General features: G+C 51.9%; 1 protein-coding gene across 1 annotated transcript; it reads right to left on the reverse strand.

Moving 5' to 3' along the window:
* Nucleotides 1–746: 746 nt before the first annotated feature.
* LOC136284561 (rho guanine nucleotide exchange factor 11-like) lies at nt 747–21,465 on the reverse strand. The gene is made up of 15 exons (XM_066174913.1): nt 21,376–21,465; nt 20,854–20,933; nt 18,276–18,401; nt 16,701–16,818; nt 15,765–15,943; nt 14,048–14,123; nt 10,962–11,201; nt 9,634–9,667; nt 9,266–9,318; nt 8,779–8,866; nt 8,573–8,668; nt 7,067–7,137; nt 5,363–5,551; nt 3,824–4,496; nt 747–837 (listed from the first exon to the last, which is right to left on the reverse strand). Exons 2-14 carry the CDS (start codon nt 20,914–20,916, stop codon nt 4,009–4,011), a joined length of 1,821 nt encoding a protein of 606 aa, XP_066031010.1. The 5' UTR covers nt 20,917–20,933; nt 21,376–21,465; the 3' UTR covers nt 747–837; nt 3,824–4,008.
* Between the last annotated feature and the right edge of the window lie 498 nt (nt 21,466–21,963).

Below are 21,963 nucleotides of genomic sequence, written 5' to 3' on the forward strand. Positions count from 1 at the left end.
TTTTTTTGGCATTTTTGGGCCCTTTTTTTGTCTTTTTGGGGCCTTTTTTTGGTGTTTTTTGGGCCCTTTTGGGTTTTTGTATCTCCAGAAGGTTTTTTGGGCCCTTTTTTTGTCTTTTTGGGGCCTTTTTTGGTGTTTTTTGGGCCCTTCTGGGTTTTTTGTATCCCCAGAGGATTTTTGGGCCCCATTTGATGGTTTTTGGGTCCTTTTTTGGCATTTTTGGGGCCTTTTTTTGGCATTTTTGGGGCCTTTTTTTGTCTTTTTGGGGCCTTTTTTTTGGTGTTTTTTTGGGCCCTTTTGGGTTTTTTGTATCCCCAGAGGATTTTTGGGCCCCATTTGATGGTTTTTGGGTCCTTTTTTGGCATTTTTGGGGCCTTTTTTGGCATTTTTGGGGCCTTTTTTTTGTCTTTTTGGGGCCTTTTTTTGGTGTTTTTTGGGCCCTTTTTGGGTTTTTTGTATCCCCAGAGGATTTTTGGGCCCCATTTGATGGTTTTTGGGTCCTTTTTTGGCATTTTTGGGTCCTTTTTGGCATTTTTGGGGCCTTTTTTTTTGTCTTTTTGGGGCCTTTTTTTTGGTGTTTTTTGGGCCCTTTTGGGTTTTTTGTATCCCCAGAGGATTTTTGGGCCCCATTTGATGGTTTTTGGGTCCTTTTTTGGCATTTTTGGGGCCTTTTTTGGCATTTTTGGGGCCTTTTTTGGGCCCTTTAGGGGGTTTTGGGGGGTTGGGGGAGGAGGGGCCGGTTACCCTCAGCGCTGGCTCCGCCTCCTTCCCGCACCTCGGGCTCTGATTGGCTGCAGCCGCGCGGGGGCGTGGCCTCCTCCGGCCCCTCCTCCTGGGCTGGGCCCCCCAAAAAAAGGGGGAGGGGAAGGGGGGAGGGGGGCGGCCCCGCCACCGGAATGCGGTAATTAGCACCCCAATTAGTTAATTAGCGCCCTGATTAGTTAATTAACATCCCAATTAGTTCATCAGCACCCTCCACTAGTTGATCAGCACCCCCAATGAGCTAATTAACGCACCCAATTAGTTCATCAGCACCCCCAATTAGCATCCCCAATTCATTGGCACCCCCGAATTAGCGCCCCGAAGTTAATTAGCGCCCCCCAAATTAGCACCCAGCGCCCCAAAATCGGCACCTGGACTTAAATTAGCACCCGTAATAGCACCCCCGAAGTTAATTAGGACCCCCCCCCCCAATTAGCACCCAGCACCCCAAAACCGGCACCCGGAATTAATTAGCGACCCAGATTAATTAGCAGCCAAAATCAGCACCCCAAAATACCCCAAATTAGCACCCGAAATTAATTAGCACCCGAAATTAATTAGCACCCCCAAATCGGCGCCCCAGGACCACAATTTTGGCGCCCCAAATTAATTGGCACCCGAAATTAATTAGCACGCCCAAATGAGCGCCCCAAATCAGCAGCCAGCACCACAAATCAGCGCCCAAATTAATTGGCGCCCCTAAAATTAATTAGCCCGAAATTAATTAGCCCCCGAAATCAGCAGCCAGCACCCAAAACTGGGACCCAAAAGCAGCGCCCAGAATCGGCGCCCAGGATCAGAATCCCCCAATTAAAATCCCCAATTAAAATCCCCCAATTAAAATCCCCCAATTAAAATCCCTCCATTTAAAATCCCCCAATTAAAATCCCCCAATTAAAATCCCCCAATTAAAATCCCCCAATTAAAATCCCCAATTAAAATCCCCCCAATTAAAATCCCCCAATTAAATAATCCCTCCAATTAAAATCCCCCCAATTAAAATCCCCCAATTAAAATCCCCAATTAAAATCCCTCCAATTAAAAATCCCCCAATTAAAATCCCCCAATTAAAATTCCCAAAATACGAAACCCCAAAATTCAAATCCCCCAATTAAAATCCCCAAATCAAAATCCCCCAATTAAAATCCCCAATTAAAATCCCACAATTAAAATCCCCCAATTAAAATCCCTCCATTAAAATCCCCCAATTAAAAATCCCCCCAATCAAAATCCCCCAATTAAAATCCCCAAATCAAAATCCCCCAATTAAAATCCCCCAATTAAATCCCCCAATTAAAATCCCCCAATTAAAATTCCCAAAATACGAAACCCCAAAATTCAAATCCCCCAATTAAAATCCCCAAATCAAAATCCCCCAATTAAAATCCCCAATTAAAATCCCCAATTAAAATCCCCCAATTAAAATCCCCCAATTAAAATCCCTCCATTAAAATCCCCCAATTAAAATCCCCCAATTAAAATCCCCCAATTAAAATCCCCAATTAAAATCCCCCCCAATTAAAATCCCCCAATTAAAATCCCCCAATTAAAATTCCCAAAATTCGAAACCCCAAAATTCAAATCCCCCAATCAAAATCCTCCAATTAAATTCCCCCAATCAAAATCCCCCAATTAAAAATCCCCCAATCAGAATCCCCCAAATCAGCCCCCCAAACCCAGCTCTGATCCGGGGGAGCTCGTGCAGGGAAGGAGATTCCCAAATCTGGGAATGAGACCCCAAATCCCGGAATGAGACCCCAAATCCCGGGAATGAGACCCCAAATCTGGGAATGAGACCCCAAATCCCGGGAATGAGACCCCAAATCCCGGGAATGAGACCCCAAATCCGGGAATGAGACCCCAAATCCGGGAATGAGACCCCAAATCCCGGGAATGAGACCCCAAATCCGGGAATGAGACCCCAAATCCCGGGAATGAGACCCCAAATCCGGGAATGAGACCCCAAATCCGGGAATGAGACCCCAAATCCGGGAATGAGACCCCAAATCTGGGAATGAGACCCCAAATCCGGGAATGAGACCCCCAAATCCGGAATGAGACCCCCCAAATCCCGGGAATGAGACCCCAAATCCGGGAATGAGACCCCCAAATCCGGGAATGAGACCCCAAATCTGGGAATGAGACCCCAAATCCGGGAATGAGACCCCAAATCCCGGGATGAGACCCCAAATCCGGGAATGAGACCCAAATCCCGGGATGAGACCCCAATCCGGAATGAGACCCCAAATCGGGGAATGAGACCCCCAAATCCCGGGATGAGACCCCAAATCCCGGGATGAGACCCCCAAATCCGGGAATGAGACCCCAAATCTGGGAATGAGACCCCAAATCCGGGAATGAGACCCCAGATCCCAGCAGGGCCTCCGCTCCGGCAGTTCAGGGAATTCCCATCAATTCTCACCCCAGATCTCCCCAAATTCCCCGGGATTTCTCCTCCAAATGTGCCCCAAATCCCCCCAGTCCCTGCCCCATAATCCATCCCAAATCCCCCCCAAAATCCATCCCAAAACCCCCGAATTCCCACCCCAAATCCCTTCAATTCCTGCCCCAAATCCCATCCCAAATCCCTCCAGATTCCCCTTCCCAATCCCACCCCGAATCCACCCCCAATTCCTGTCCCAAATCCTGCCCCAAATTCCCAATTCCTGTCCCAAATTCCCCAAATTCCCAAATTCCTGTCCCAAATCCTGCCCCAAATTCCCAAATTCCTGTCCCAAATCCCGCCCCAAATTCCCAAATTCCTGTCCCAAATTCCCAAATTCCTGTCCCAAATCCTGCCCCATATTCCCAAATTCCTGCCCCAAATTCCCCAAATTCCCAAATTCCTGTCCCAAATTCCCAATTCCTGCCCCAAATCCCCAATTCCCCCGGCAAATCTCCCTCCAAATTCCCATCCCAAACATCCCCCAATTCCTGCCCCTAAATCCATCCCAAATTCCCAAATTCCTGCCCCAAATCCCCCAAATTCCCAAATTCCTGTCCCAAATTCCCAATTCCTGCCCCAAATCCCCCAAATTCCCCGAGCTCCCTCCCCGTTTACCTTTGCGGTTGATTTGGATCCCATTGGGCTCTTCCCGGGATCCCTCCTGGGAATCCCGACTGGAGTTTGGGAATTCCTGACTGGACGTCTCCGAATCCCGACGGGAAATCGCCGAATCCCGGCTGGACGTGGAGAATTCCCGACTGGATTTCGGGAATTCCCGACTGGACTTTGGGAATTCCCGACTAGAAGTCGCTGAATCCCGGCTGGATTCGGAGAATTCCCGACTGGAAATCAGGAATTCCCGGCTGGACGTCTCCGAATCCCGGCTGGACGTGGAGAATTCCCGGCCGGACGTTGGGAATTCTTGACTGGACGTCAGGAAATCCTGACTGGACACGGCCGAATCCCAACTGGAGAGCTCGGAATCCCGGCTGGACACGGAGAATTCCCGACTGGATTTTGGGAATTCCCGGCCGGATTTTGGGAATTCCCGGCCGGATTTTGGGAATTCCCGGCTGGAAATCGCCGAATCCCAACTGGAGTCGGGAAAATCCCGGCCGGACGCTGGGAAATCCCAAGTGGACGTGTGGAATTCCCGGCCGGAAGTTTGGGAATTCCAGCCCTGGCCCGAGGCCGTGGGGGGTGACGTCATCCTCCTCCTCCTCCTCCTCCGCGTTGGGATCCCGGCGCGGCCGGAGCCTCCGGATGATCAGGAGCCGCAGGGTCTCCACTGGGATTGGGAACGGAGGAGGGAAAAATGGGATTTGGGGATTTTTCCAGGGGAAAACGGCCCAGGGTGAGGAAGGGTGCGGGGTTTTCCAAGAGAACGTCTGGGAATTGGGAAGAGAGGGAGGAAAATTGGGGGGTTTGGGGTTTTCCCAGGAAACCGAGAGGGAAAATTGGGAATTTGGGATTTTCCCAGGAAACCGAGAGGGAAAATTGGGGGAATTTGGGGTTTTCCCAGGAAACCGAGAGGGAAAATGGGGGAATTTGGGATTTTCCCAGGAAACCGAGAGGGAAAATGGGGGAATTTGGGATTTTCCCAGGAAACCGAGAGGGAAAATTGGGGGAATTTGGGATTTTCCCAGGAAACCGAGAGGGAAAATGGGGGAATTTGGGATTTTCCCGAGGGAACAGAGGGAGGAAAATTGGGGAATTTGGGATTTTCCCAGGAAACCGAGAGGGAAAATGGGGGAATTTGGGATTTTCCCCAGGAAACCGAGAGGGAAAATGGGGGAATTTGGGATTTTCCCAGGAAACCGAGAGGGAAAATGGGGGAATTTGGGATTTTCCCAGGAAACCGAGAGGGAAAATGGGGGAATTTGGGATTTTCCCCAGGAAACCGAGAGGGAAAATGGGGGAATTTGGGATTTTCCCAGGAAACCGAGAGGGAAAATTGGGGGAATTTGGGATTTTCCCAGGAAACCGAGAGGGAAAATGGGGGAATTTGGGATTTTCCCAGGAAACCGAGAGGGAAAATTGGGGGAATTTGGGATTTTCCCGAGGGAACAGAGGGAGGAAAATGGGGGAATTTGGGATTTTCCCCAGGAAACCGAGAGGGAAAATTGGGAATTTGGGGTTTCCCGGAGCTCTCACCGTCCTCCAGCGCCGCCTCGGCCACTCCGGCGCTTCCCGGGGATTTGGGGAATCCCGGGACGGGCTCGGGGGTTCCCGGGGATTTGGGAATTCCCGGGATGGAGTCGGGAATCCCCGGGACGGGATCGGGGTCCCCCGGCGGCTCCTGCAGGGGCGGGGCCCTGGCCGGGGGGGCGGAGACATCGGCGCCTGCGGGGACACGGAGAGAGACACTGGGGACACTGGGATACTGGGGATACTGGGATACTGGGATACTGGGGATACTGGGGATACTGGGATACTGGGGACACTGGGGACACTGGGGATACTGGGGATACTGGGGACACTGGGGATACTGGGGATACTGGGGATACTGGGATACTGGGGATACTGGGGACACTGGGGATACTGGGGATACTGGGATACTGGGATACTGGGGACACTGGGGACACTGGGGATACTGGGACACTGGGGATACTGGGGATACTGGGGATACTGGGGATACTGGGGACACTGGGGACACTGGGGATACTGGGGATACTGGGGATACTGGGGACACTGGGGACACTGGGGATACTGGGGATACTGGGGATACTGGGGATACTGGGGATACTGGGATACTGGGATACTGGGGACACTGGGGACACTGGGGATACTGGGACACTGGGGATACTGGGGATACTGGGGATACTGGGGATACTGGGATACTGGGATACTGGGGACACTGGGGACACTGGGGATACTGGGACACTGGGATACTGGGGATACTGGGGATACTGGGATACTGGGATACTGGGGACACTGGGGATACTGGGGGACACTGGGGGACACTGGGGACACTGGGGGGACTGGGGACACTGGGGGGACACTGGGGACACTGGGGATACTGGGGATACTGGGACACTGGGGACACTGGGGACACTGGGGACACTGGGGACACTGGGGACACTGGGGACACTGGGACACTGGGGACACTGGGGATACTGGGGACACTGGGGATACTGGGACACTGGGGACACTGGGGACACTGGGGATACTGGGACACTGGGGACACTGGAGGGACACTGGGGACACTGGGGACACTGGGGACACTGGGACACTGGGGACACTGGGGATACTGGGACACTGGGGACACTGGAGGGACACTGGGGACACTGGGGACACTGGGGACACCGGGGACATTGGGGATACTGGGGATACTGGGGACATTGGGGATACTGGGGATACTGGGGACACTGGGGATACTGGGGACAGGGACAGGGACAGGGACAGGGACAGGGAGGGGACAAGAAAAAGGAAAAGACAGAGATAGAAAGGGACAGGAGGGGACAAAGACGACAGAGGTGACAGGAGGTGGCAGGTGGTGACAGAGATGACACAGGTGACACAGAGGTGACACACAGGTGACACACAGGTGACACAGGTGACAGAGGTGACACAGGCAACACACAGGTGACACAGAGGTGACACAGAGGTGACAGAGGTGACAGAGGTGACACAAGTGACACACAGGTGACACAAGTGACACACAGGTGACACAGGTGACACAGAGGTGACACAGAGGTGACACAGGTGGCACAGGCAACACACAGGTGACACACAGGTGAGAGGTGACACAGGTGACAGCGGTGACACAGGTGGCACAGGTGACACACGTGATAGAGGTGACACACAGGTGACACACAGGTGACACAGGTGACAGCGGTGACACAGGCCCAGCAGTACCTGGGGGACACTCCTGGGGCTCGGTGGCCCGGGCCAGCTCCGGGGACACGGCGGGCTCGGGCAGCTCCAGCCTGGGGACAGCACGGGGCTGGCACCGGGGGGACAGACACCCCAGTGTCCCCAGCGTCCCCATCCCGGCCACCCAGTGTCCCAGTGTCCCAGTATTCCCAGTCCCCCAGTGTCCCCAGTGTCCCCCAGTGTCCCCAGTGTCCCAGCGTCCCAGTACCCCCAGTGTCCCCAGTCCCCACCCCAATGTCCCCAGTCCCCCCAGTGTCCCCCCAGTATCCCCAGTATCCCCAGTGTCCCAGTGTCCCAGTGTCCCAGTGTCCTCAGTGTCCCCAGTGTCCCCAGTCCCCCCAGTGTCCCCAGTCCCCCCAGTATCCCCAGTCCCCCCAGTGTCCCCAGTATCCCCAGTGTCCCACTGTCCCCCAGTGTCCCCAGTGTCCCCCAGTATCCCCAGTCCCCCCAGTATCCCCAGTGTCCCCAGTGTCCCCCCAGTATCCCCAGTCCCCCCAGTGTCCCCAGTGTCCCCCCAGTCCCCCCAGTGTCCCCAGTGTCCCCCCAGTCCCCCCAGTGTCCCCAGTCCCCCCAGTATCCCCAGTGTCCCCAGTGTCCCCAGTGTCCCCCCAGTATCCCCAGTCCCCCCACTGTCCCCAGTGTCCCCCCAGTGTCCCCAGTGTCCCCAGTCCCCCCACTGTCCCCAGTGTCCCCCCAGTGTCCCCAGTGTCCCCAGTCCCCCCACTGTCCCCAGTGTCCCCCCAGTGTCCCCAGTGTCCCCAGTGTCCCCCAGTGTCCCCAGTGTCCCCCCAGTGTCCCCAGTGTCCCCAGTATCCCCAGTGTCCCCAGTGTCCCCCAGTGTCCCCAGTGTCCCCCCAGTGTCCCCAGTGTCCCCAGTGTCCCCCAGTGTCCCCAGTGTCCCCCCAGTGTCCCCAGTGTCCCCAGTGTCCCCAGTGTCCCCAGTGTCCCCCAGTGTCCCCAGTGTCCCCAGCCCAGGAACGCTCTGGGGCCCCAAGAAGCTCCTGAGCTCCATCCCAGCCTCATTCCCATTCTTCCCATTCCCACCCCCATTCCCATTCTTCCCGTTTTTCCCATTCTCACCATTCCCATCCTCATTTTCCCCATCATTCCCATTCCCATCATTCCCATTCCAATTTCCATTTTCCCACCCTCATCATTCCCATTATCTCCATTATCTCCATTATTCCCATTCTTCCCATTCTCATTCCCATCATTCCCATCGTTCCCATCATTCCCAACATTCCCATTGTTCCCATCATTCCCAACATTCCCATTCTTTCCATTCCCATCATTCCCATTCCAACTCCCATCGTTCCCATCGTTCCCATCGTTCCCATTTTCCCGTCATTCCCATCATTCCCATTCCAATTCCCATCATTCCCATCGTTCCCATCGTTCCCATCATCACTCCCATCATTCCCATTCCAACTCCCGCCGTTCCCCTCGTTCCCGCCGCTCCCCCATTCCCGGTTTTCCGGCCTTTCCCACCCGGACGCGGGCCCGGCCTGGCCCCGGCGCCGTTCCGGTGGCCCCGGGAGGCTCCTGGTGGCCCCTTGCACGGCCTGTTCCAGCAGCTCCATCCACCTGCAATTCCAAACGGGAATTCCAGCCCTTCCCAGGGAACCTCCCGGCTCCCCCCAGGGCATTTCCCAGCCCTTTCCCCGAGGGATTTTCCCGGGATTTTCGCCCCTCACGTGTTTTTTTCCGAGGGCGTCAGCGCCACCAGCTCGTAGATCTGGGGTCCCAGCTCCGAGGTGCAGATGATGAACAGGGCGCGTTTGTCTGCGGGGACACGGCGGGTTCCCGAAATTCCCCAATTCCCACCACTCCCGGCCCTGGAGTTCCCCAAATTCCCCAAAATTCCCCAATTCCCACCACTCCCGGCCCTGGAATTCCCCAAATTCCCCAAAATTTCCCAATTCCCACCACTCCTGGCCCTGGAATTCCCCAAATTCCCCAAAATTCCCTGAATTTCCTCCACTCCCGGCCCTGTAATTCCCCAAATTCCCGGAATTCCGGGATTTCCCTGCCCGTGGAGAGGACGAGCACCGAGCTGAGCTCGAGGACAGGGCTGAACCCTCATTCCCACATCCCATTTTTCCCCCAAAAAATCCCCATTTTTGCCCAAAAAATTCCCAAAATTCCTCCCAAAATCCCCGCCATCCCATTTTCCCCGCTCACCGGTGGCCACGGAGCGCACGAGCCGGGAGCTGAGCCGGAGCACGGGGCTGAGGCTCCACACCCCATTTTTCCCCCCCAAAACCCCCAAATTTCCCCCAGAAATTCCCATTTTTCTCCAATAAATTCCCGATTTTCCCCAATAAATTCCCGATTTTCCCCCGGAAAATTCCCGAAATCCCAGTTTTCCCCGCTCACCGGTGGCCACGGAGCGCACGAGCCGGGAGCTGAGCCTGAACACCGGGCTGAAGCTCCACACCCCAATTTTCCCCAATAAACCCCCAAATTTCCCCAATAAACCCCCAAATTTCCCCAATAAATTCCCAATTTTCCCCCGGAAAATCCCCAAAATCCCATTTTCTCCCGCTCACCGGTGGCCACGGAGCGCACGAGCCGGGAGCTGAGCTGGAGCACGGGGCTGAAGCTCCACACCCCGATTTTCCCCCCCAAAACCCCCAAATTTCCCCAGAAATTCCTGATTTTCCCCCAGAAAATCCCCGCCATCCCATTTTTCCCGCTCACCGGTGGCCACGGAGCGCACGAGCAGGGAGCTGAGCCTGAACACCGGGCTGAAGCTCCACACCCCAATTTTCCCCAATAAACCCCCAAATTTCCCCAATAAACCCCCAAATTTCCCCAGAAATTCCCGATTTTCCCCCGGAAAATTCCCAAAATCCCAGTTTTTCCCCGCTCACCGGTGGCCACGGAGCGCACGAGCCGGGAGCTGAGCCGGAGCACGGGGCTGAAGCTCCACACCCCGATTTTCCCTCCCAAAACCCCCAATTTTCCCCAATAAATCCCATTTTTCCCCGAAAATTCCCGATTTTCCCCCGGAAAATCCCCGCCATCCCATTTTCCCCCGCTCACCGGTGGCCACGGAGCGCACGAGCAGGGAGCTGAGCCTGAACACCGGGCTGAAGCTCCACACCCCAATTTTCCCCAATAAACCCCCAAATTTCCCCAATAAACCCCCAATTTTCCCCCAAAATTCCCAATTTTCCCCCAGAAAATCCCCGCCATCCCATTTTTCCCCCGCTCACCGGTGGCCACGGAGCGCACGAGCAGGGAGCTGAGCCGCAGCACGGGGCTGAAGCTCCACACCCCGATTTTCCCCCCCAAAACCCCCAAATTTCCCCAATAAACCCCCAAATTTCCCCAGAAATTCCCGATTTTACCCCAGAAAATCCCCGCCATCCCATTTTCCCCGCTCACCGGTGGCCACGGAGCGCACGAGCCGGGAGCTGAGCCTGAACACCGGGCTGAAGCCCCACACGCCATTTTTCCCCCCCAAAACCCCCAAATTTCCCCCAAAACCCCCATTTTTCAACCCAAACCCCCCAAATTTCCCCAGAAATTCCCGATTTTCCCCCAGAAAATCCCCGCCATCCCATTTTCCCCGCTCACCGGTGGCCACGGAGCGCACGAGCCGGGAGCTGAGCCGCAGCACGGGGCTGAAGCTCCACACCCCATTTTTCCCCCCCAAAACCCCCAAATTTCCCCCCAAAATCCCAATTTTCCCCAATAAATTCCCGATTTTCCCCCGGAAAATCCCCGCCATCCCGTTTTCCCCGCTCACCGGTGGCCACGGAGCGCACGAGCCGGGAGCTGAGCCTGAACACCGGGCTGAAGCTCCACACCCCATTTTTCCCCCCCAAAACCCCCAAATTTCCCCCAAAAACCCCATTTTTCCCCAATAAACCCCCAAATTTCCCCAGAAATTCCCGATTTTCCCCCAGAAAATCCCCGCCATCCCATTTTTCCCGCTCACCGGTGGCCACGGAGCGCACGAGCAGGGAGCTGAGCCGCAGCACGGGGCTGAAGCTCTGCCTGCCGTCGGCGGCGCCCGCCGGCGCGCCCTTGCCGTGGCACTTGAGCAGCAGCCGCTCGTCCTGGCGCTGCAGCAGCACCAGCAGCTCGTCCAGCAGCAGCACGTGCAGCTCTGCGCCCGCCGAGCCCGCGCCCGCCCCGCGCCGGCGCCGGCCGTGGGGACGGAGGGGGAAATGTGGGTTTGGGTATTTAGAGATGGGGGGATTTCGGGGGTTTTCTGGAAATTTTTGGGGGGATTTTTAAAAATTTTTTGGAAATTTTTGGGGGGATTTTAAAATTTTTTTTGGAAATTTTTGGGGGGATTTTTAATATTTTTTTTGGAAACTTTTGGGGGGATTTTTAAAATTATTTTTGGAAATTTTTGGGGGGATTTTAAAAATTTTTTTGGGGAATTTTTGGGGGGATTTTTAAAATTATTTTTGGAAATTTTTGGGGGGATTTTAAAAATTTTTTTGGGGAATTTTTGGGGGGATTTTTAAAATTATTTTTGGAAATTTTTGGGGGGTTTTTTAAAATTTGTTTTGGAAATTTTTGGGGGGTTTTTAAAAATTTTTTGGAAATTTTTGGGGGGTTTTTAAAATTATTTTTGTAAATTTTGGGGGGATTTTTAAAATTATTTTTGGAAATTTTGGGGGGATTTTTAATTTTTTTTTGGAAATTTTGGGGGGATTAAAAAAAATTATTTTTGGAAATTTTTGGGGGGATTTTAAAAATTTTTTTGGGGAATTTTTGGGGGGATTTTTAAAATTATTTTTGGAAATTTTTGGGGGGTTTTTTAAAATTTGTTTTGGAAATTTTTGGGGGGTTTTTAAAAATTTTTTGGAAATTTTTGGGGGGTTTTTAAAATTATTTTTGTAAATTTTGGGGGGATTTTTAAAATTATTTTTGGAAATTTTGGGGGGATTTTTAATTTTTTTTTGGAAATTTTGGGGGGATTAAAAAAAATTATTTTTGGAAATTTTGGGGGGGATTTTTAAAATTATTTTTGGAAATTTTTGGGGGGATTTTTAATAATTTTTTTGGAAATTTTTGGGGGATTTTTAAAATTTTTTTGGAAATTTTGGGGGGATTTTTAATAATTTTTTTGGAAATTTTGGGGGGATTTTTAATAATTTTTTTGGAAATTTTTTGGGGGAATTTTTAATAATTTTTTTGGAAATTTTGGGGGGATTTTTAAAATTTTTTTGTAAATTTTGGGGGATTTTTAAAATTTTTTTGTAAATTTTGGGGGATTTTTAGATTTTTTTAAATTTTGGGGGGATTTAAAAAAAAATTTCTAATTTTTGGGGGGATTAAAAATTTTTTTTAAAATTTTTTGGAGATTTAAAATTTTTTTTTAATTTTGGGGGCATTCTACATTTTTTTTTAATTTTTTGGGGATTTCTAATTTTTTTAAATTTTCGGGGGATTTTTAGAATTTTTTAAATTGTTTTGGGGATTTTAAATTTTTCTTAAATTTTTTGGGAATTTTAAAAGATTTTTTGGAATTTTAAAATTTTTTTAATTTTTTTTTTTGATTTTTTCCTTTTTTAAAATATTTGGGGGGGATTTTAAATTTTTTTAAAAAATTCTTTGGGGAATTTTTTTTAAAAATTTTTTGGGGATTTTGGGGGGGTTTAGGGATTTTTTTGGATTTTGGGGGAGGTTTTTTTTGGGATTTATTTTGATTTGGGGGAATTTTGGGGGGGGAATTTTTGGGAGTTTTGGGGGGATTTTTGGGGGTTTTTTGGATTTTTTTTATGATTTTTGTGGGGATTTTGGGGCTGGGGGTTTTGAATTTGGGGGGATTTTTCTTTTTTTTGGAATTATTTTGGATTTTTTTTTTTGGATTTTCTTTGAAATTCTTTTCGGATTTTTTTTTGATTTTTCGGGGATTTTTGAGATTTCTTTTTGCGATTTTTTGGGATTTTTTGGGGTTTAGGGGGAATTTTTTTTGAGAAGATTTTTTGGGATTTGGGGATTTTTTTTTTTTTAATTTTGGGGAGATTTTTGGAGAATTGTTTGTGATTTTGGGGATGAAAGCAACAGCAGTGCATCCCAGTGCATCCCAGTGCATCCCAGTCCCCCCCAGTCCATCCCAGTGACCCCAGTCCATCCCAGTCCATCCCAGTCCCCCCCAGTCCCTCCCAGTCCCTCCCAGTCCGTCCCAGCCCCTCCCAGTCTATCCCAGTTTATCCCAGCCTATCCCAGTCCATCCCAGTCCCTCCCAGTCCGTCCCAGTCCGTCCCAGTCCGTCCCAGTCCATCCCAGTCCATCCCAGTCCCTCCCAGTCCATCCCAGTCCATCCCAGTCCCTCCCAGTCCCTCCCAGTCCGTCCCAGTCCATCCCAGTCCATCCCAATCCCATCCCAGTCCCATCCCAGTCCATCCCAGTCCATCCCAGACCCATCCCAGTCCCATCCCAGTCCATCCCAGTCCATCCCAGACCCATCCCAGTCCATCCCAATCCCATCCCAGTCCATCCCAATCCCATCCCAGTCCCATCCCAGTCCATCCCAGTCCATCCCAGACCCATCCCAGTCCGTCACAGTCCATCCCAGTCCCATCCCAGTCCATCCCAGTAACCCCAGTCCCCCCCAGTCCATCCCAGTCCATCCCAGACCCATCCCAGTCCGTCACAGTCCATCCCAGTAACCCCAGTCCATCCCAGTAACCCCAGTCCCCCCCAGTCCATCCCAGTCCATCCCAGTCCATCCCAGTCCATCCCAGTCCATCCCAGTCCCCTCCCAGCCTATCCCAGTCCATCCGTCCCCCCCAATCCATTCCCAGTCCATCCCAGTTTATCCCAGTCCCCCCGAATCCGTTCCCAGTTCCCCCCCAGCCCCTCCCAGTCTATCCCAGTTTATCCCAGTCCCTCCCAATCCATTCCCAGTCCGTCCCAGTCCCTCCCAGTCCATCCCAGTCCCCCCCAGTCCGTCCCAGTCCCTCCCAGTCCGTCCCAGTCCGTCCCAGTCCGTACCCACGCTCTTGTCCTTGCCCACCCTCCAGGCCAGGGGCCCCTCGTGGATCATCCGGTGCGAGGTCAGGTCCAGGTTCTGTGGGACCCAAATCCGGGAAAAACGGGAATGGGGAAACCGGAGCTTTCCATGGAAAACGGGATCGGGGAAACCGGAGCTTTCCATGGGAAACGGGATTGGGAAAAACGGAGCATTCCATGGAAAAACGGGATCGGGAAAACCGGAGCTTTCCATGGAAAACGGGATCGGGAAAACCGGAGGTTTCCATGGAAAACGGGATCGGGAAAACCGGAGGTTTCCATGGGAAACGGGAATGGGGAAACCGGAGCTTTCCATGGAAAACGGGATCGGGAAAACCGGAGCTTTCCATGGAAAACGGGATCGGGAAAACCGGAGCTTCCCATGGAAAACGGGATCGGGAAAACCGGAGCTTTCCATGGAAAGCGGGATCGGGAAAACCGGAGCTTCCCATGGAAAACGGGAATGGGGAAACCGGAGCTTCCCATGGAAAACGGGATCGGGAAAACCGGAGCTTCCCATGGAAAAACGGGATCGGGGAAACCGGAGCTTTCCATGGAAAACGGGATCGGGAAAAACGGAGCTTTCCATGGGAAACGGGATCGGGAAAACCGGAGCTTTCCATGGGAAACGGGAATGGGGAAACCGGAGCTTCCCATGGAAAAACGGGATCGGGAAAACCGGAGCTTTCCATGGAAAAACGGGATCGGGAAAACCGGAGCTTTCCATGGAAAACGGGATCGGGAAAACCGGAGGTTTCCATGGAAAACGGGATCGGGGTGGGGAAGCACAGAGGGAACGGGACAGCGGGAGGAGAGGGGAGGGGAAAACTGGGAATTCCCATGGAAAAAGAGGCTTCTTCCACGGAAAACGGGGAAAAATGAGAGTTTCCCACGGAAAAACGGGGGATTTCCAGAGAAAACCAGGTGGGAATGAGGAGAAACGGGGTTTTCCATGGAAAAACGGGGGATTCCCACACCCGGGCTGCGGAACGGGTCTTTCCCTGGAAAACTCCCATTTTTTCTCTGGAAAACCCTGTGTTTTGTGTGAAAAATCCCATTTTTTGTGGAAAACCCCCATTTTTTGTGGAAAACTCCCGTTTTTTGTGGAAAACTCCCGTTTTTTGTGGAAAACCCCCGTTTTTTGGGGAAAACCCCCGTTTTTTGTGGACAACCCCCGTTTTTTGTGGAAAACCCCATTTTTTTGGTGTGAAAACTCCCATTTTTTGTGGAAAACTCCCGGGGTTTTTTTGGAAAACCCCCGTTTTTGGTGTGAAAATCCCCATTTTTTGTGGAAAACCCCCATTTTTTGTGGAAAACCCCCGTTTTTGGTGTGAAACCCCCCATTTTTTGTGGAAAACTCCCGGGTTTTTTTTTGGAAAACCCCCGTTTTTTGGTGTGAAAACCCCCATTTTTTGTGGAAAACTCCCGGGTTTTTTTTGGAAAACCCCCGTTTTTTGGTGTGAAAACTCCCATTTTTTGTGGAAAACTCCCGGGTTTTTTTTTTGGAAAACCCCTGTTTTTTGTGGAAAACCCGTTTTTTTTTGGAAAACCCCTGCTTTTTTGGTGTGAAAACCCCCGTTTTTTGTGGAAAACTCCCGGGTTTTTTTTTGGAAAACCCCCGTTTTTTGTGGAAAACCCCCGTTTTTTGTGGGAAACTCCCGTTTTTCCTCCCGGCGGACCGGGGAACGAGGCGGACTACCCGGAACTGCGCGGCCAGCGGGTTGCTGGTCCTCTCCAGCGCCGTGGTGTCCAGGCGTTTCTGGTGCTCGTGCAGGCGCTGCCGGTTCTCCGCCCTCCGCACGGCGTCGTTGACGAAGCCGACGATGTCCCGGCAGTGATCCCGCGCGCGGAGCAGCTTCTCCTGCTCCGCAGAGCCCGCTGAGAAATGCCGGCGGGGGCAAGGGGAAAAATCCACGGAAAAACGGGAATGAACGGCGGGAAAAACCGTGGGGGAACGGGGAAAAAAAAATCCGGGGGGAATCCGAGGAGAAAATCCAGGGGGAAATCCAGGGGGAAACCCAGGGGGAAATCCAGGGAAAAATCCAGGGGAAAATCCAGGATAATATCCAGGGGATAAGGGGGAAAATCCAGGGGAAAATCCGGGAAAATATCCAGGGGATAATGGGGAAAATCCAGGGGAAAATCCAGGGGAAAATCCGGGAAAATATCCAGGGGATAATGGGGAAAATTCGGGATAATATCCAGGGGAAAATCCAGGGGAAGATCCAGGATAATATCCAGGGGAAAATCCGGAGAAAAATCCGGGGGGAAATCCCAGATAATATCCAGGGAATAATGGGGAAAATCCAGGGGAAAATCCGGGATAATATCCAGGGAATAACAGGGAAAATCCGGGATAATATCCCGGGGAAAATCCAGGGGAAAATCCGGGAAAATATCCAGGGGATAATGGGGAAAATTCGGGATAATATCCCGGGGAAAATCCAGGGGAAAATTCCAGAGGGAAAAGGGACAGGATTCACCGACTTTCCCGGTCCGAATCCCCGGAATTCCCTGGGATTTCCCTGGAATTCTGTGGGATTTTCCCGGGCTGAATCCCTGGGATCTTCCCGGCTCCAGTCCCTGGGAAGCGGCCGGGATTTTCCCGGAATTCCGAGGCGTTTCCCCCCCCTACCCTGGGTGCACTTGATGATGCTCTGGAGCAGCAGCGGGTACTTGGTGAGTCGCTGCATCTCCGACACGATCAGATCCTTCAGCTGCAGCCGCCGGCACTGCGGGTTGCTCTCCGCCTCCTGCCCAGGCACAATTCCCGAAATTCCTGAATTCCCTGGATCCCCAAATTCCCGAGCCCACTGACTCCCGAAGTCCCCAGATTCCCGAGATGCCCAAATTCCTTCGGCTGCAGCCGCCGCCGGCACTGCGGGTTGCTCTCCGACTCCTGCCGAGGTGCAGTTCCTGAAATGCCTGAATTCCTGGAATCCCCGAATCCTGAAATTCCTGAAATCCCCGAATCCTGAAATTCCTGGGATCCCTAAATTCTAAACCCCGAAAACCCCCCAAATTCCTGAGATCTCCAAACCCCCAAATCCCGAAATTCCTGGAATCCCCAAATCCTGAAATTCCTGGAATCCCCGAATCCTGAAATTCCTGAGATCCCAAAATTCTAAACCCCGAAACCCCCAAAATTCCTGAGATCTCCAAATCCCCAAATTCCTGAAATCCCAAAATTCTAAATCCCGAAACCCCCAAAATTCCTGAAATCCCCAAATCCTGAAATTCCTGGGATCCCTAAATTCTAAACCCCGAAACCCCCAAAATTCCTGAGATCTCCAAACCCCCAAATCCCGAAATTCCTGAAATCCCCAAATCCTGAAATTCCTGAAATCCCCGAATCCTGAAATTCCTGGAATCCCCAAATCCTGAAATCCCAAAAGGGGAATAAAAGGGGAAAAAAAAAAAAAGGGAGAAGAAAGGGGAAAAGGGGGAAGAAAAGGGGGGGAGGGGGAAGGGAAAAAAGGGGGAAAAGTGGGAAAAAAAGGGGAAAAATGGAGGAAAAAAAAAGGGAAAAGAAAGGGGGAAAAAAGGTGGAAAAATGGAAAAAAGGGAGAAAAAAAGGAGGGAAAAAAGGTGGAAAAAAGCTGAAAAAATGGAAAAAAAAAGAGGAAAAAAAGAGGGAAAAAAAGGGAAAAAAAAGGTGGAAAAATTGGAAAAAAGGGAGAAAAAAAAGGGGAAAAAAAGGGAAAAAAAGGCGGGGAAAATGGAATAAAAGGGAGGAAAAAAAAAGGGAAAAAAGGGGAAAAAAAGGCAGAAAAAATGGAAAAAAGGGAGAAAAAAAGGGAAAAAAAAGGCGGAAAAAATGGAACCAAAGGGAGGAAAAAAAGTGAAAAAAGGGGAAAAAAAGGCAGAAAAAATGGAAAAAGGGAGAAGAAAAAAGGGGAAAAAAAGGGGGAAAAATGGAATGAAAGGGAGGAAGAAAGGGGAAAAAAAGGAAAAAAAAGGCGGAAAAAATGGAAAAAAGGGAGAAGAAAAAAGGGGGAAAAAAAGGGGAAAAAGAAGGAAAAAAGGGAGGAGAAAAGGGGAAAGTGGAAGGAAAGGGAGGAAGCGCGGGGGGAACGGGGGCGGGGTGGGGCAGGGCGGGGCGGGGCGGGGCGGGGCGGGGTGGGGCGGGGCAGGGCGGGGCCGGGCCGGGGCGGGGCCAGGCCGGGGCGGGGCCGGGGCGGGGCGGGGCGGGGCCGGGGGCGGGGCTCGCCTGCATGAAGAGCTGGAAGCGGCTCTCCTTGCGCCGCTTGGTGCGGATCAGCTCCAGGGCCACCGACTGGCCGGAGCAGAAGGCGGCGGCCACGCGCTGGAACTCCTCCTTGGCGGCGCCCTCGAACTGGCGGTTCCCGAAACGCCCGTGAATCCCAAACGTTCCCAAAAGGTCCGCCAATTCCAAACGTTCCCAAAGGTCCGCAAATTCCAAACGTTCCCAAAAGGTCCGCGAATCCCAAACGTTCCCAAAGGTCCGCCAATCCCAAAGATTCCCAAAATGCCCACCAATCCCAAACGTTCCCAAAGGTCCGCCAATCCCAAAGATTCCCAAAATGCCCGCCAATCCCAAATGTTCCCAAAGGTCCGCGAATTCCAAACATTCCCAAAGGTCCACCAATCCCAAACGTTCCCAAAACGCCCATGAATCCCAAACGTTCCCAAAGGTCCCCGAATCCCAAACGTTCCCAAAGGTCCCCCAAGCCCAAAGATTCCCAAAATGCCCACCAATCCCAAACGTTCCCAAAGGTCCGCGAATTCCAAACATTCCCAAAATGTCCACCGATCCCAAAGATTCCCAAAAGTCCACCAATCCCAAATGTTCCCAAAGGTCCCCCAAGCCCAAAGATTCCCAAACTGTCCCCAAATCCCAAAGATTCCCAGAAGTCCCCGAATACCAAAGATTCCCAAAAGTCCCTGAATCCCAAAGATTCCCAAAATGTCCCCAAATCCAAAGATTCCCAAAAGTCCCTGAATTCCAAACATTCCCAAAGGTCCCCGAATCCCAAAGATTCCCAAATGTCCCCAAGCCCAAAGATTCCAAAAATGTCCCTGAATCCCAAAGATTCCCAAAAGTCCCCGAATCCCAAAGATTCCCAAAAGTCCCCGAATTCCAAACATTCCCAAAAGTCCCCGAATCCCAAAGATTCCCAAAAGTCCACGAATTCCAAAGATTCCCAAAATTCCCAGGGTTTACATGGGCCCGAGGGGTGTTCGGGGGGGATTTTGGGGTGATTTTGGGGCTGATTTTTGAGGTGATTTTTGGGGGGATTTTTGGGGTGATTTTGGGGGGATTTTTGGGGTGATTTTGGGGTGATTTTGGGGGGATTTTGGGGGGTTTTTGGGGGGATTTTGGGGCTGATTTTTGAGAAGAACTCGAGGGAGGTTTTGGGCAGATTCGGGGGGATTTTTAGGGGGATTTTTGGGTTTCAAATCCCATTTTGGGGGGATTTTTGAGGTGATTTTTGAGGTGATTTCGGGGGTGATTTTGGGGTGATTTTGGGGTGATTTTTGAGGTGATTTTTGAGGTGATTTCAGGGTGATTTTGGGGTGATTTTTGAGAACTCGAGGGAGGTTTTGGGCAGATTTGGGGGATTTTTTCGGGGGATTTTTGGGTTTCAAATCCCGTCTTGGGGGATTTTTGAGGTGATTTTTGAGGTGATTTCGGGGTGATTTTGGGGTGATTTTTGAGGAGAACTCGAGGGAGGTTTTGGCAGATTCGGGGGGATTTTTCGGGGATTTTGGGTTTTCAAATCCCATTTCGGGGCGATTTTGCTGGGATTTTTGGGGGGGAGATTTTGGAGGTGATTTTGAGGGGTGATTTTCGGGCTGATTTTGAGGATTTTTGGGGTGGTTTTGGGGGCGATTTTAGGGTTTCAAATCCAATTTTTGGGGGTGATTTTTGAGGTGATTTTGAGCGATTTTTTTGGGGCAGATTTGGGGTGATTTTGGGGCAGATTTGGGCGGTTTTGGGGGGATTTTGGGGCAGATTTGGGGTGATTTTGGGGCAGATTTGGGGCGATTTTGGGGCAGATTTGGGGCGATTCTGGGGCAGATTTGGGGCGATTTTGGGGCAGATTTGGGGCGATTTTGGGGCAGATTTGGGGGGATTTTGGGGCAGATTTGGGGCGATTTTGGGGCAGATTTGGGGCGATTTTGGGGCAGATTCAGGGGGATTTTGGGGCAGATTTGGGGCGATTTTGGGGCAGATTCAGGGGGATTTTGGGGCAGATTTGGGGCGATTTTGGGGCAGATTTGGGGGGATTTTGGGGCAGATTTGGGGGGATTTTGAGGCAGATTTGGGGCGATTTTGGGGCAGATTTGGGGCGATTTTGAGGCAGATTTGGGGGGATTTTGGGGCAGATTTGGGGCGATTTTGGGGCAGATTTGGGGCGATTTTGAGGCAGATTTGGGGTGATTTTGAGGCAGATTTGGGGCGATTTTGGGGCAGATTTGGGGCGATTTTGGGGCAGATTTGGGGCGATTTTGGGGCAGATTTGGGGCGATTTTGGGGCAGATTTTGGGGCGATTTTGAGGCAGATTTGGGGCGATTTTGGGGCAGATTTGGGGCGATTTTGGGGCAGATTTGGGGGGATTTTGGGGCAGATTTGGGGGGATTTTGGGGCAGATTTGGGGCAGATTTGGGGCGATTTTGGGGCAGATTTGGGGGGATTTTGGGGCAGATTTGGGGCAGATTTTGGGGCGATTTTGGGGCAGATTTGGGGCGATTTTGGGGCAGATTTGGGGGCGATTCTGGGGCAGATTTGGGGCAGATTTGGGGCAGTTTTTCAGGGCCTCACCCGGGCCAGCAGCAGGTCCCCGATGTGGTGGATGATGGGCCCCTCCTCCCGCAGCTTCCTCATGGATTCCGACAGGGAACCTGGGAATGCACGCAGGGAAAAAACGGGATGGGGGTGAGGGGAAAAAGGGGGGAAAAAAAGAGGGAAAAAGAGGGGGAAAAAGGGGGAAAAAGGGGGAAAAAGGGGGGAAAAAGGGGGGGAAAAAGGGGGAAAAAGAGGGGGAAAAAGGGGGAAAAAGAGGGGGAAAAAGGGGGAAAAGAGGGGGAAAAAGGGGGGGGAAAAAGGGGGAAAAGAAGGAGAAAGAGAGGGAGAAAAAAGAGGAACTTCAGGGATTTGGGAATTTGGGAATTTCGGGTTTTGGCTCACTGTGGACGCCGATGAGGTCGGGCAGGTTGGGGAGGAGCAGGATCCCAGGGGGATTCCAGGATTCCATCGGGATTCCAGGATCCCGGGGGTCAGGAAGTTGGGGATTCGGGGATTTCAGGGATCTGGAATTTTGGGAATTTCGGGGTTTTGGCTCACTGTGGACGGCGATGAGGTCGGGGCAGGTTGGGGAAGAGCAGCCCCAGCTCCTCGCGGCTCAGCAGCTGCTCCCGGCGCAGGCCCTGGTAGAAGAGCAGGTCCAGAACCCGCAGGACGCGCAGGTGGGAGAACTCGGTGCTGAACAGCTCTGGGGACAGCAATTAACCCGCTAATTAATAATGGGGACGTTAATGAGGACACTGGGGATGTCCCTGGGGACATTTGGGGACATTTGGGGACATTTGGGGACATTTGGGGTCATTTGGGGTCACAGGGACAGAACCCGCAGGATGCGCCGGTGGGAGAACTCGACGCTGAACAGCTCTGGGGACAGCAATTAACCCCGCTAATTAATAATGGGGACGTTAATGAGGGCACTGGGGACATTTGGGGACATTTGGGGACATTTGGGGTCACAGGGACAGAACCCGCAGGACGCGCCGGTGGGAGAACTCGATGCTGAACAGCTCTGGGGACAGCAATTAACCCCGCTAATTAATAATGGCGACGTTAATGAGGACACTGGGGACATCCCTGGAGACGTTTGGGGACATTTGGGGACATTTGGGGACATTTGGGGTCACAGGT

The sequence above is a fragment of the Chamaea fasciata genome, unplaced genomic scaffold (genome assembly GCF_029207755.1).
Source record: "Chamaea fasciata isolate MVZ Bird 193981 ecotype frontalis unplaced genomic scaffold, bChaFas1.0.hap1 SCAF_1108, whole genome shotgun sequence".
Taxonomy (NCBI): domain Eukaryota; kingdom Metazoa; phylum Chordata; class Aves; order Passeriformes; family Sylviidae; genus Chamaea; species Chamaea fasciata.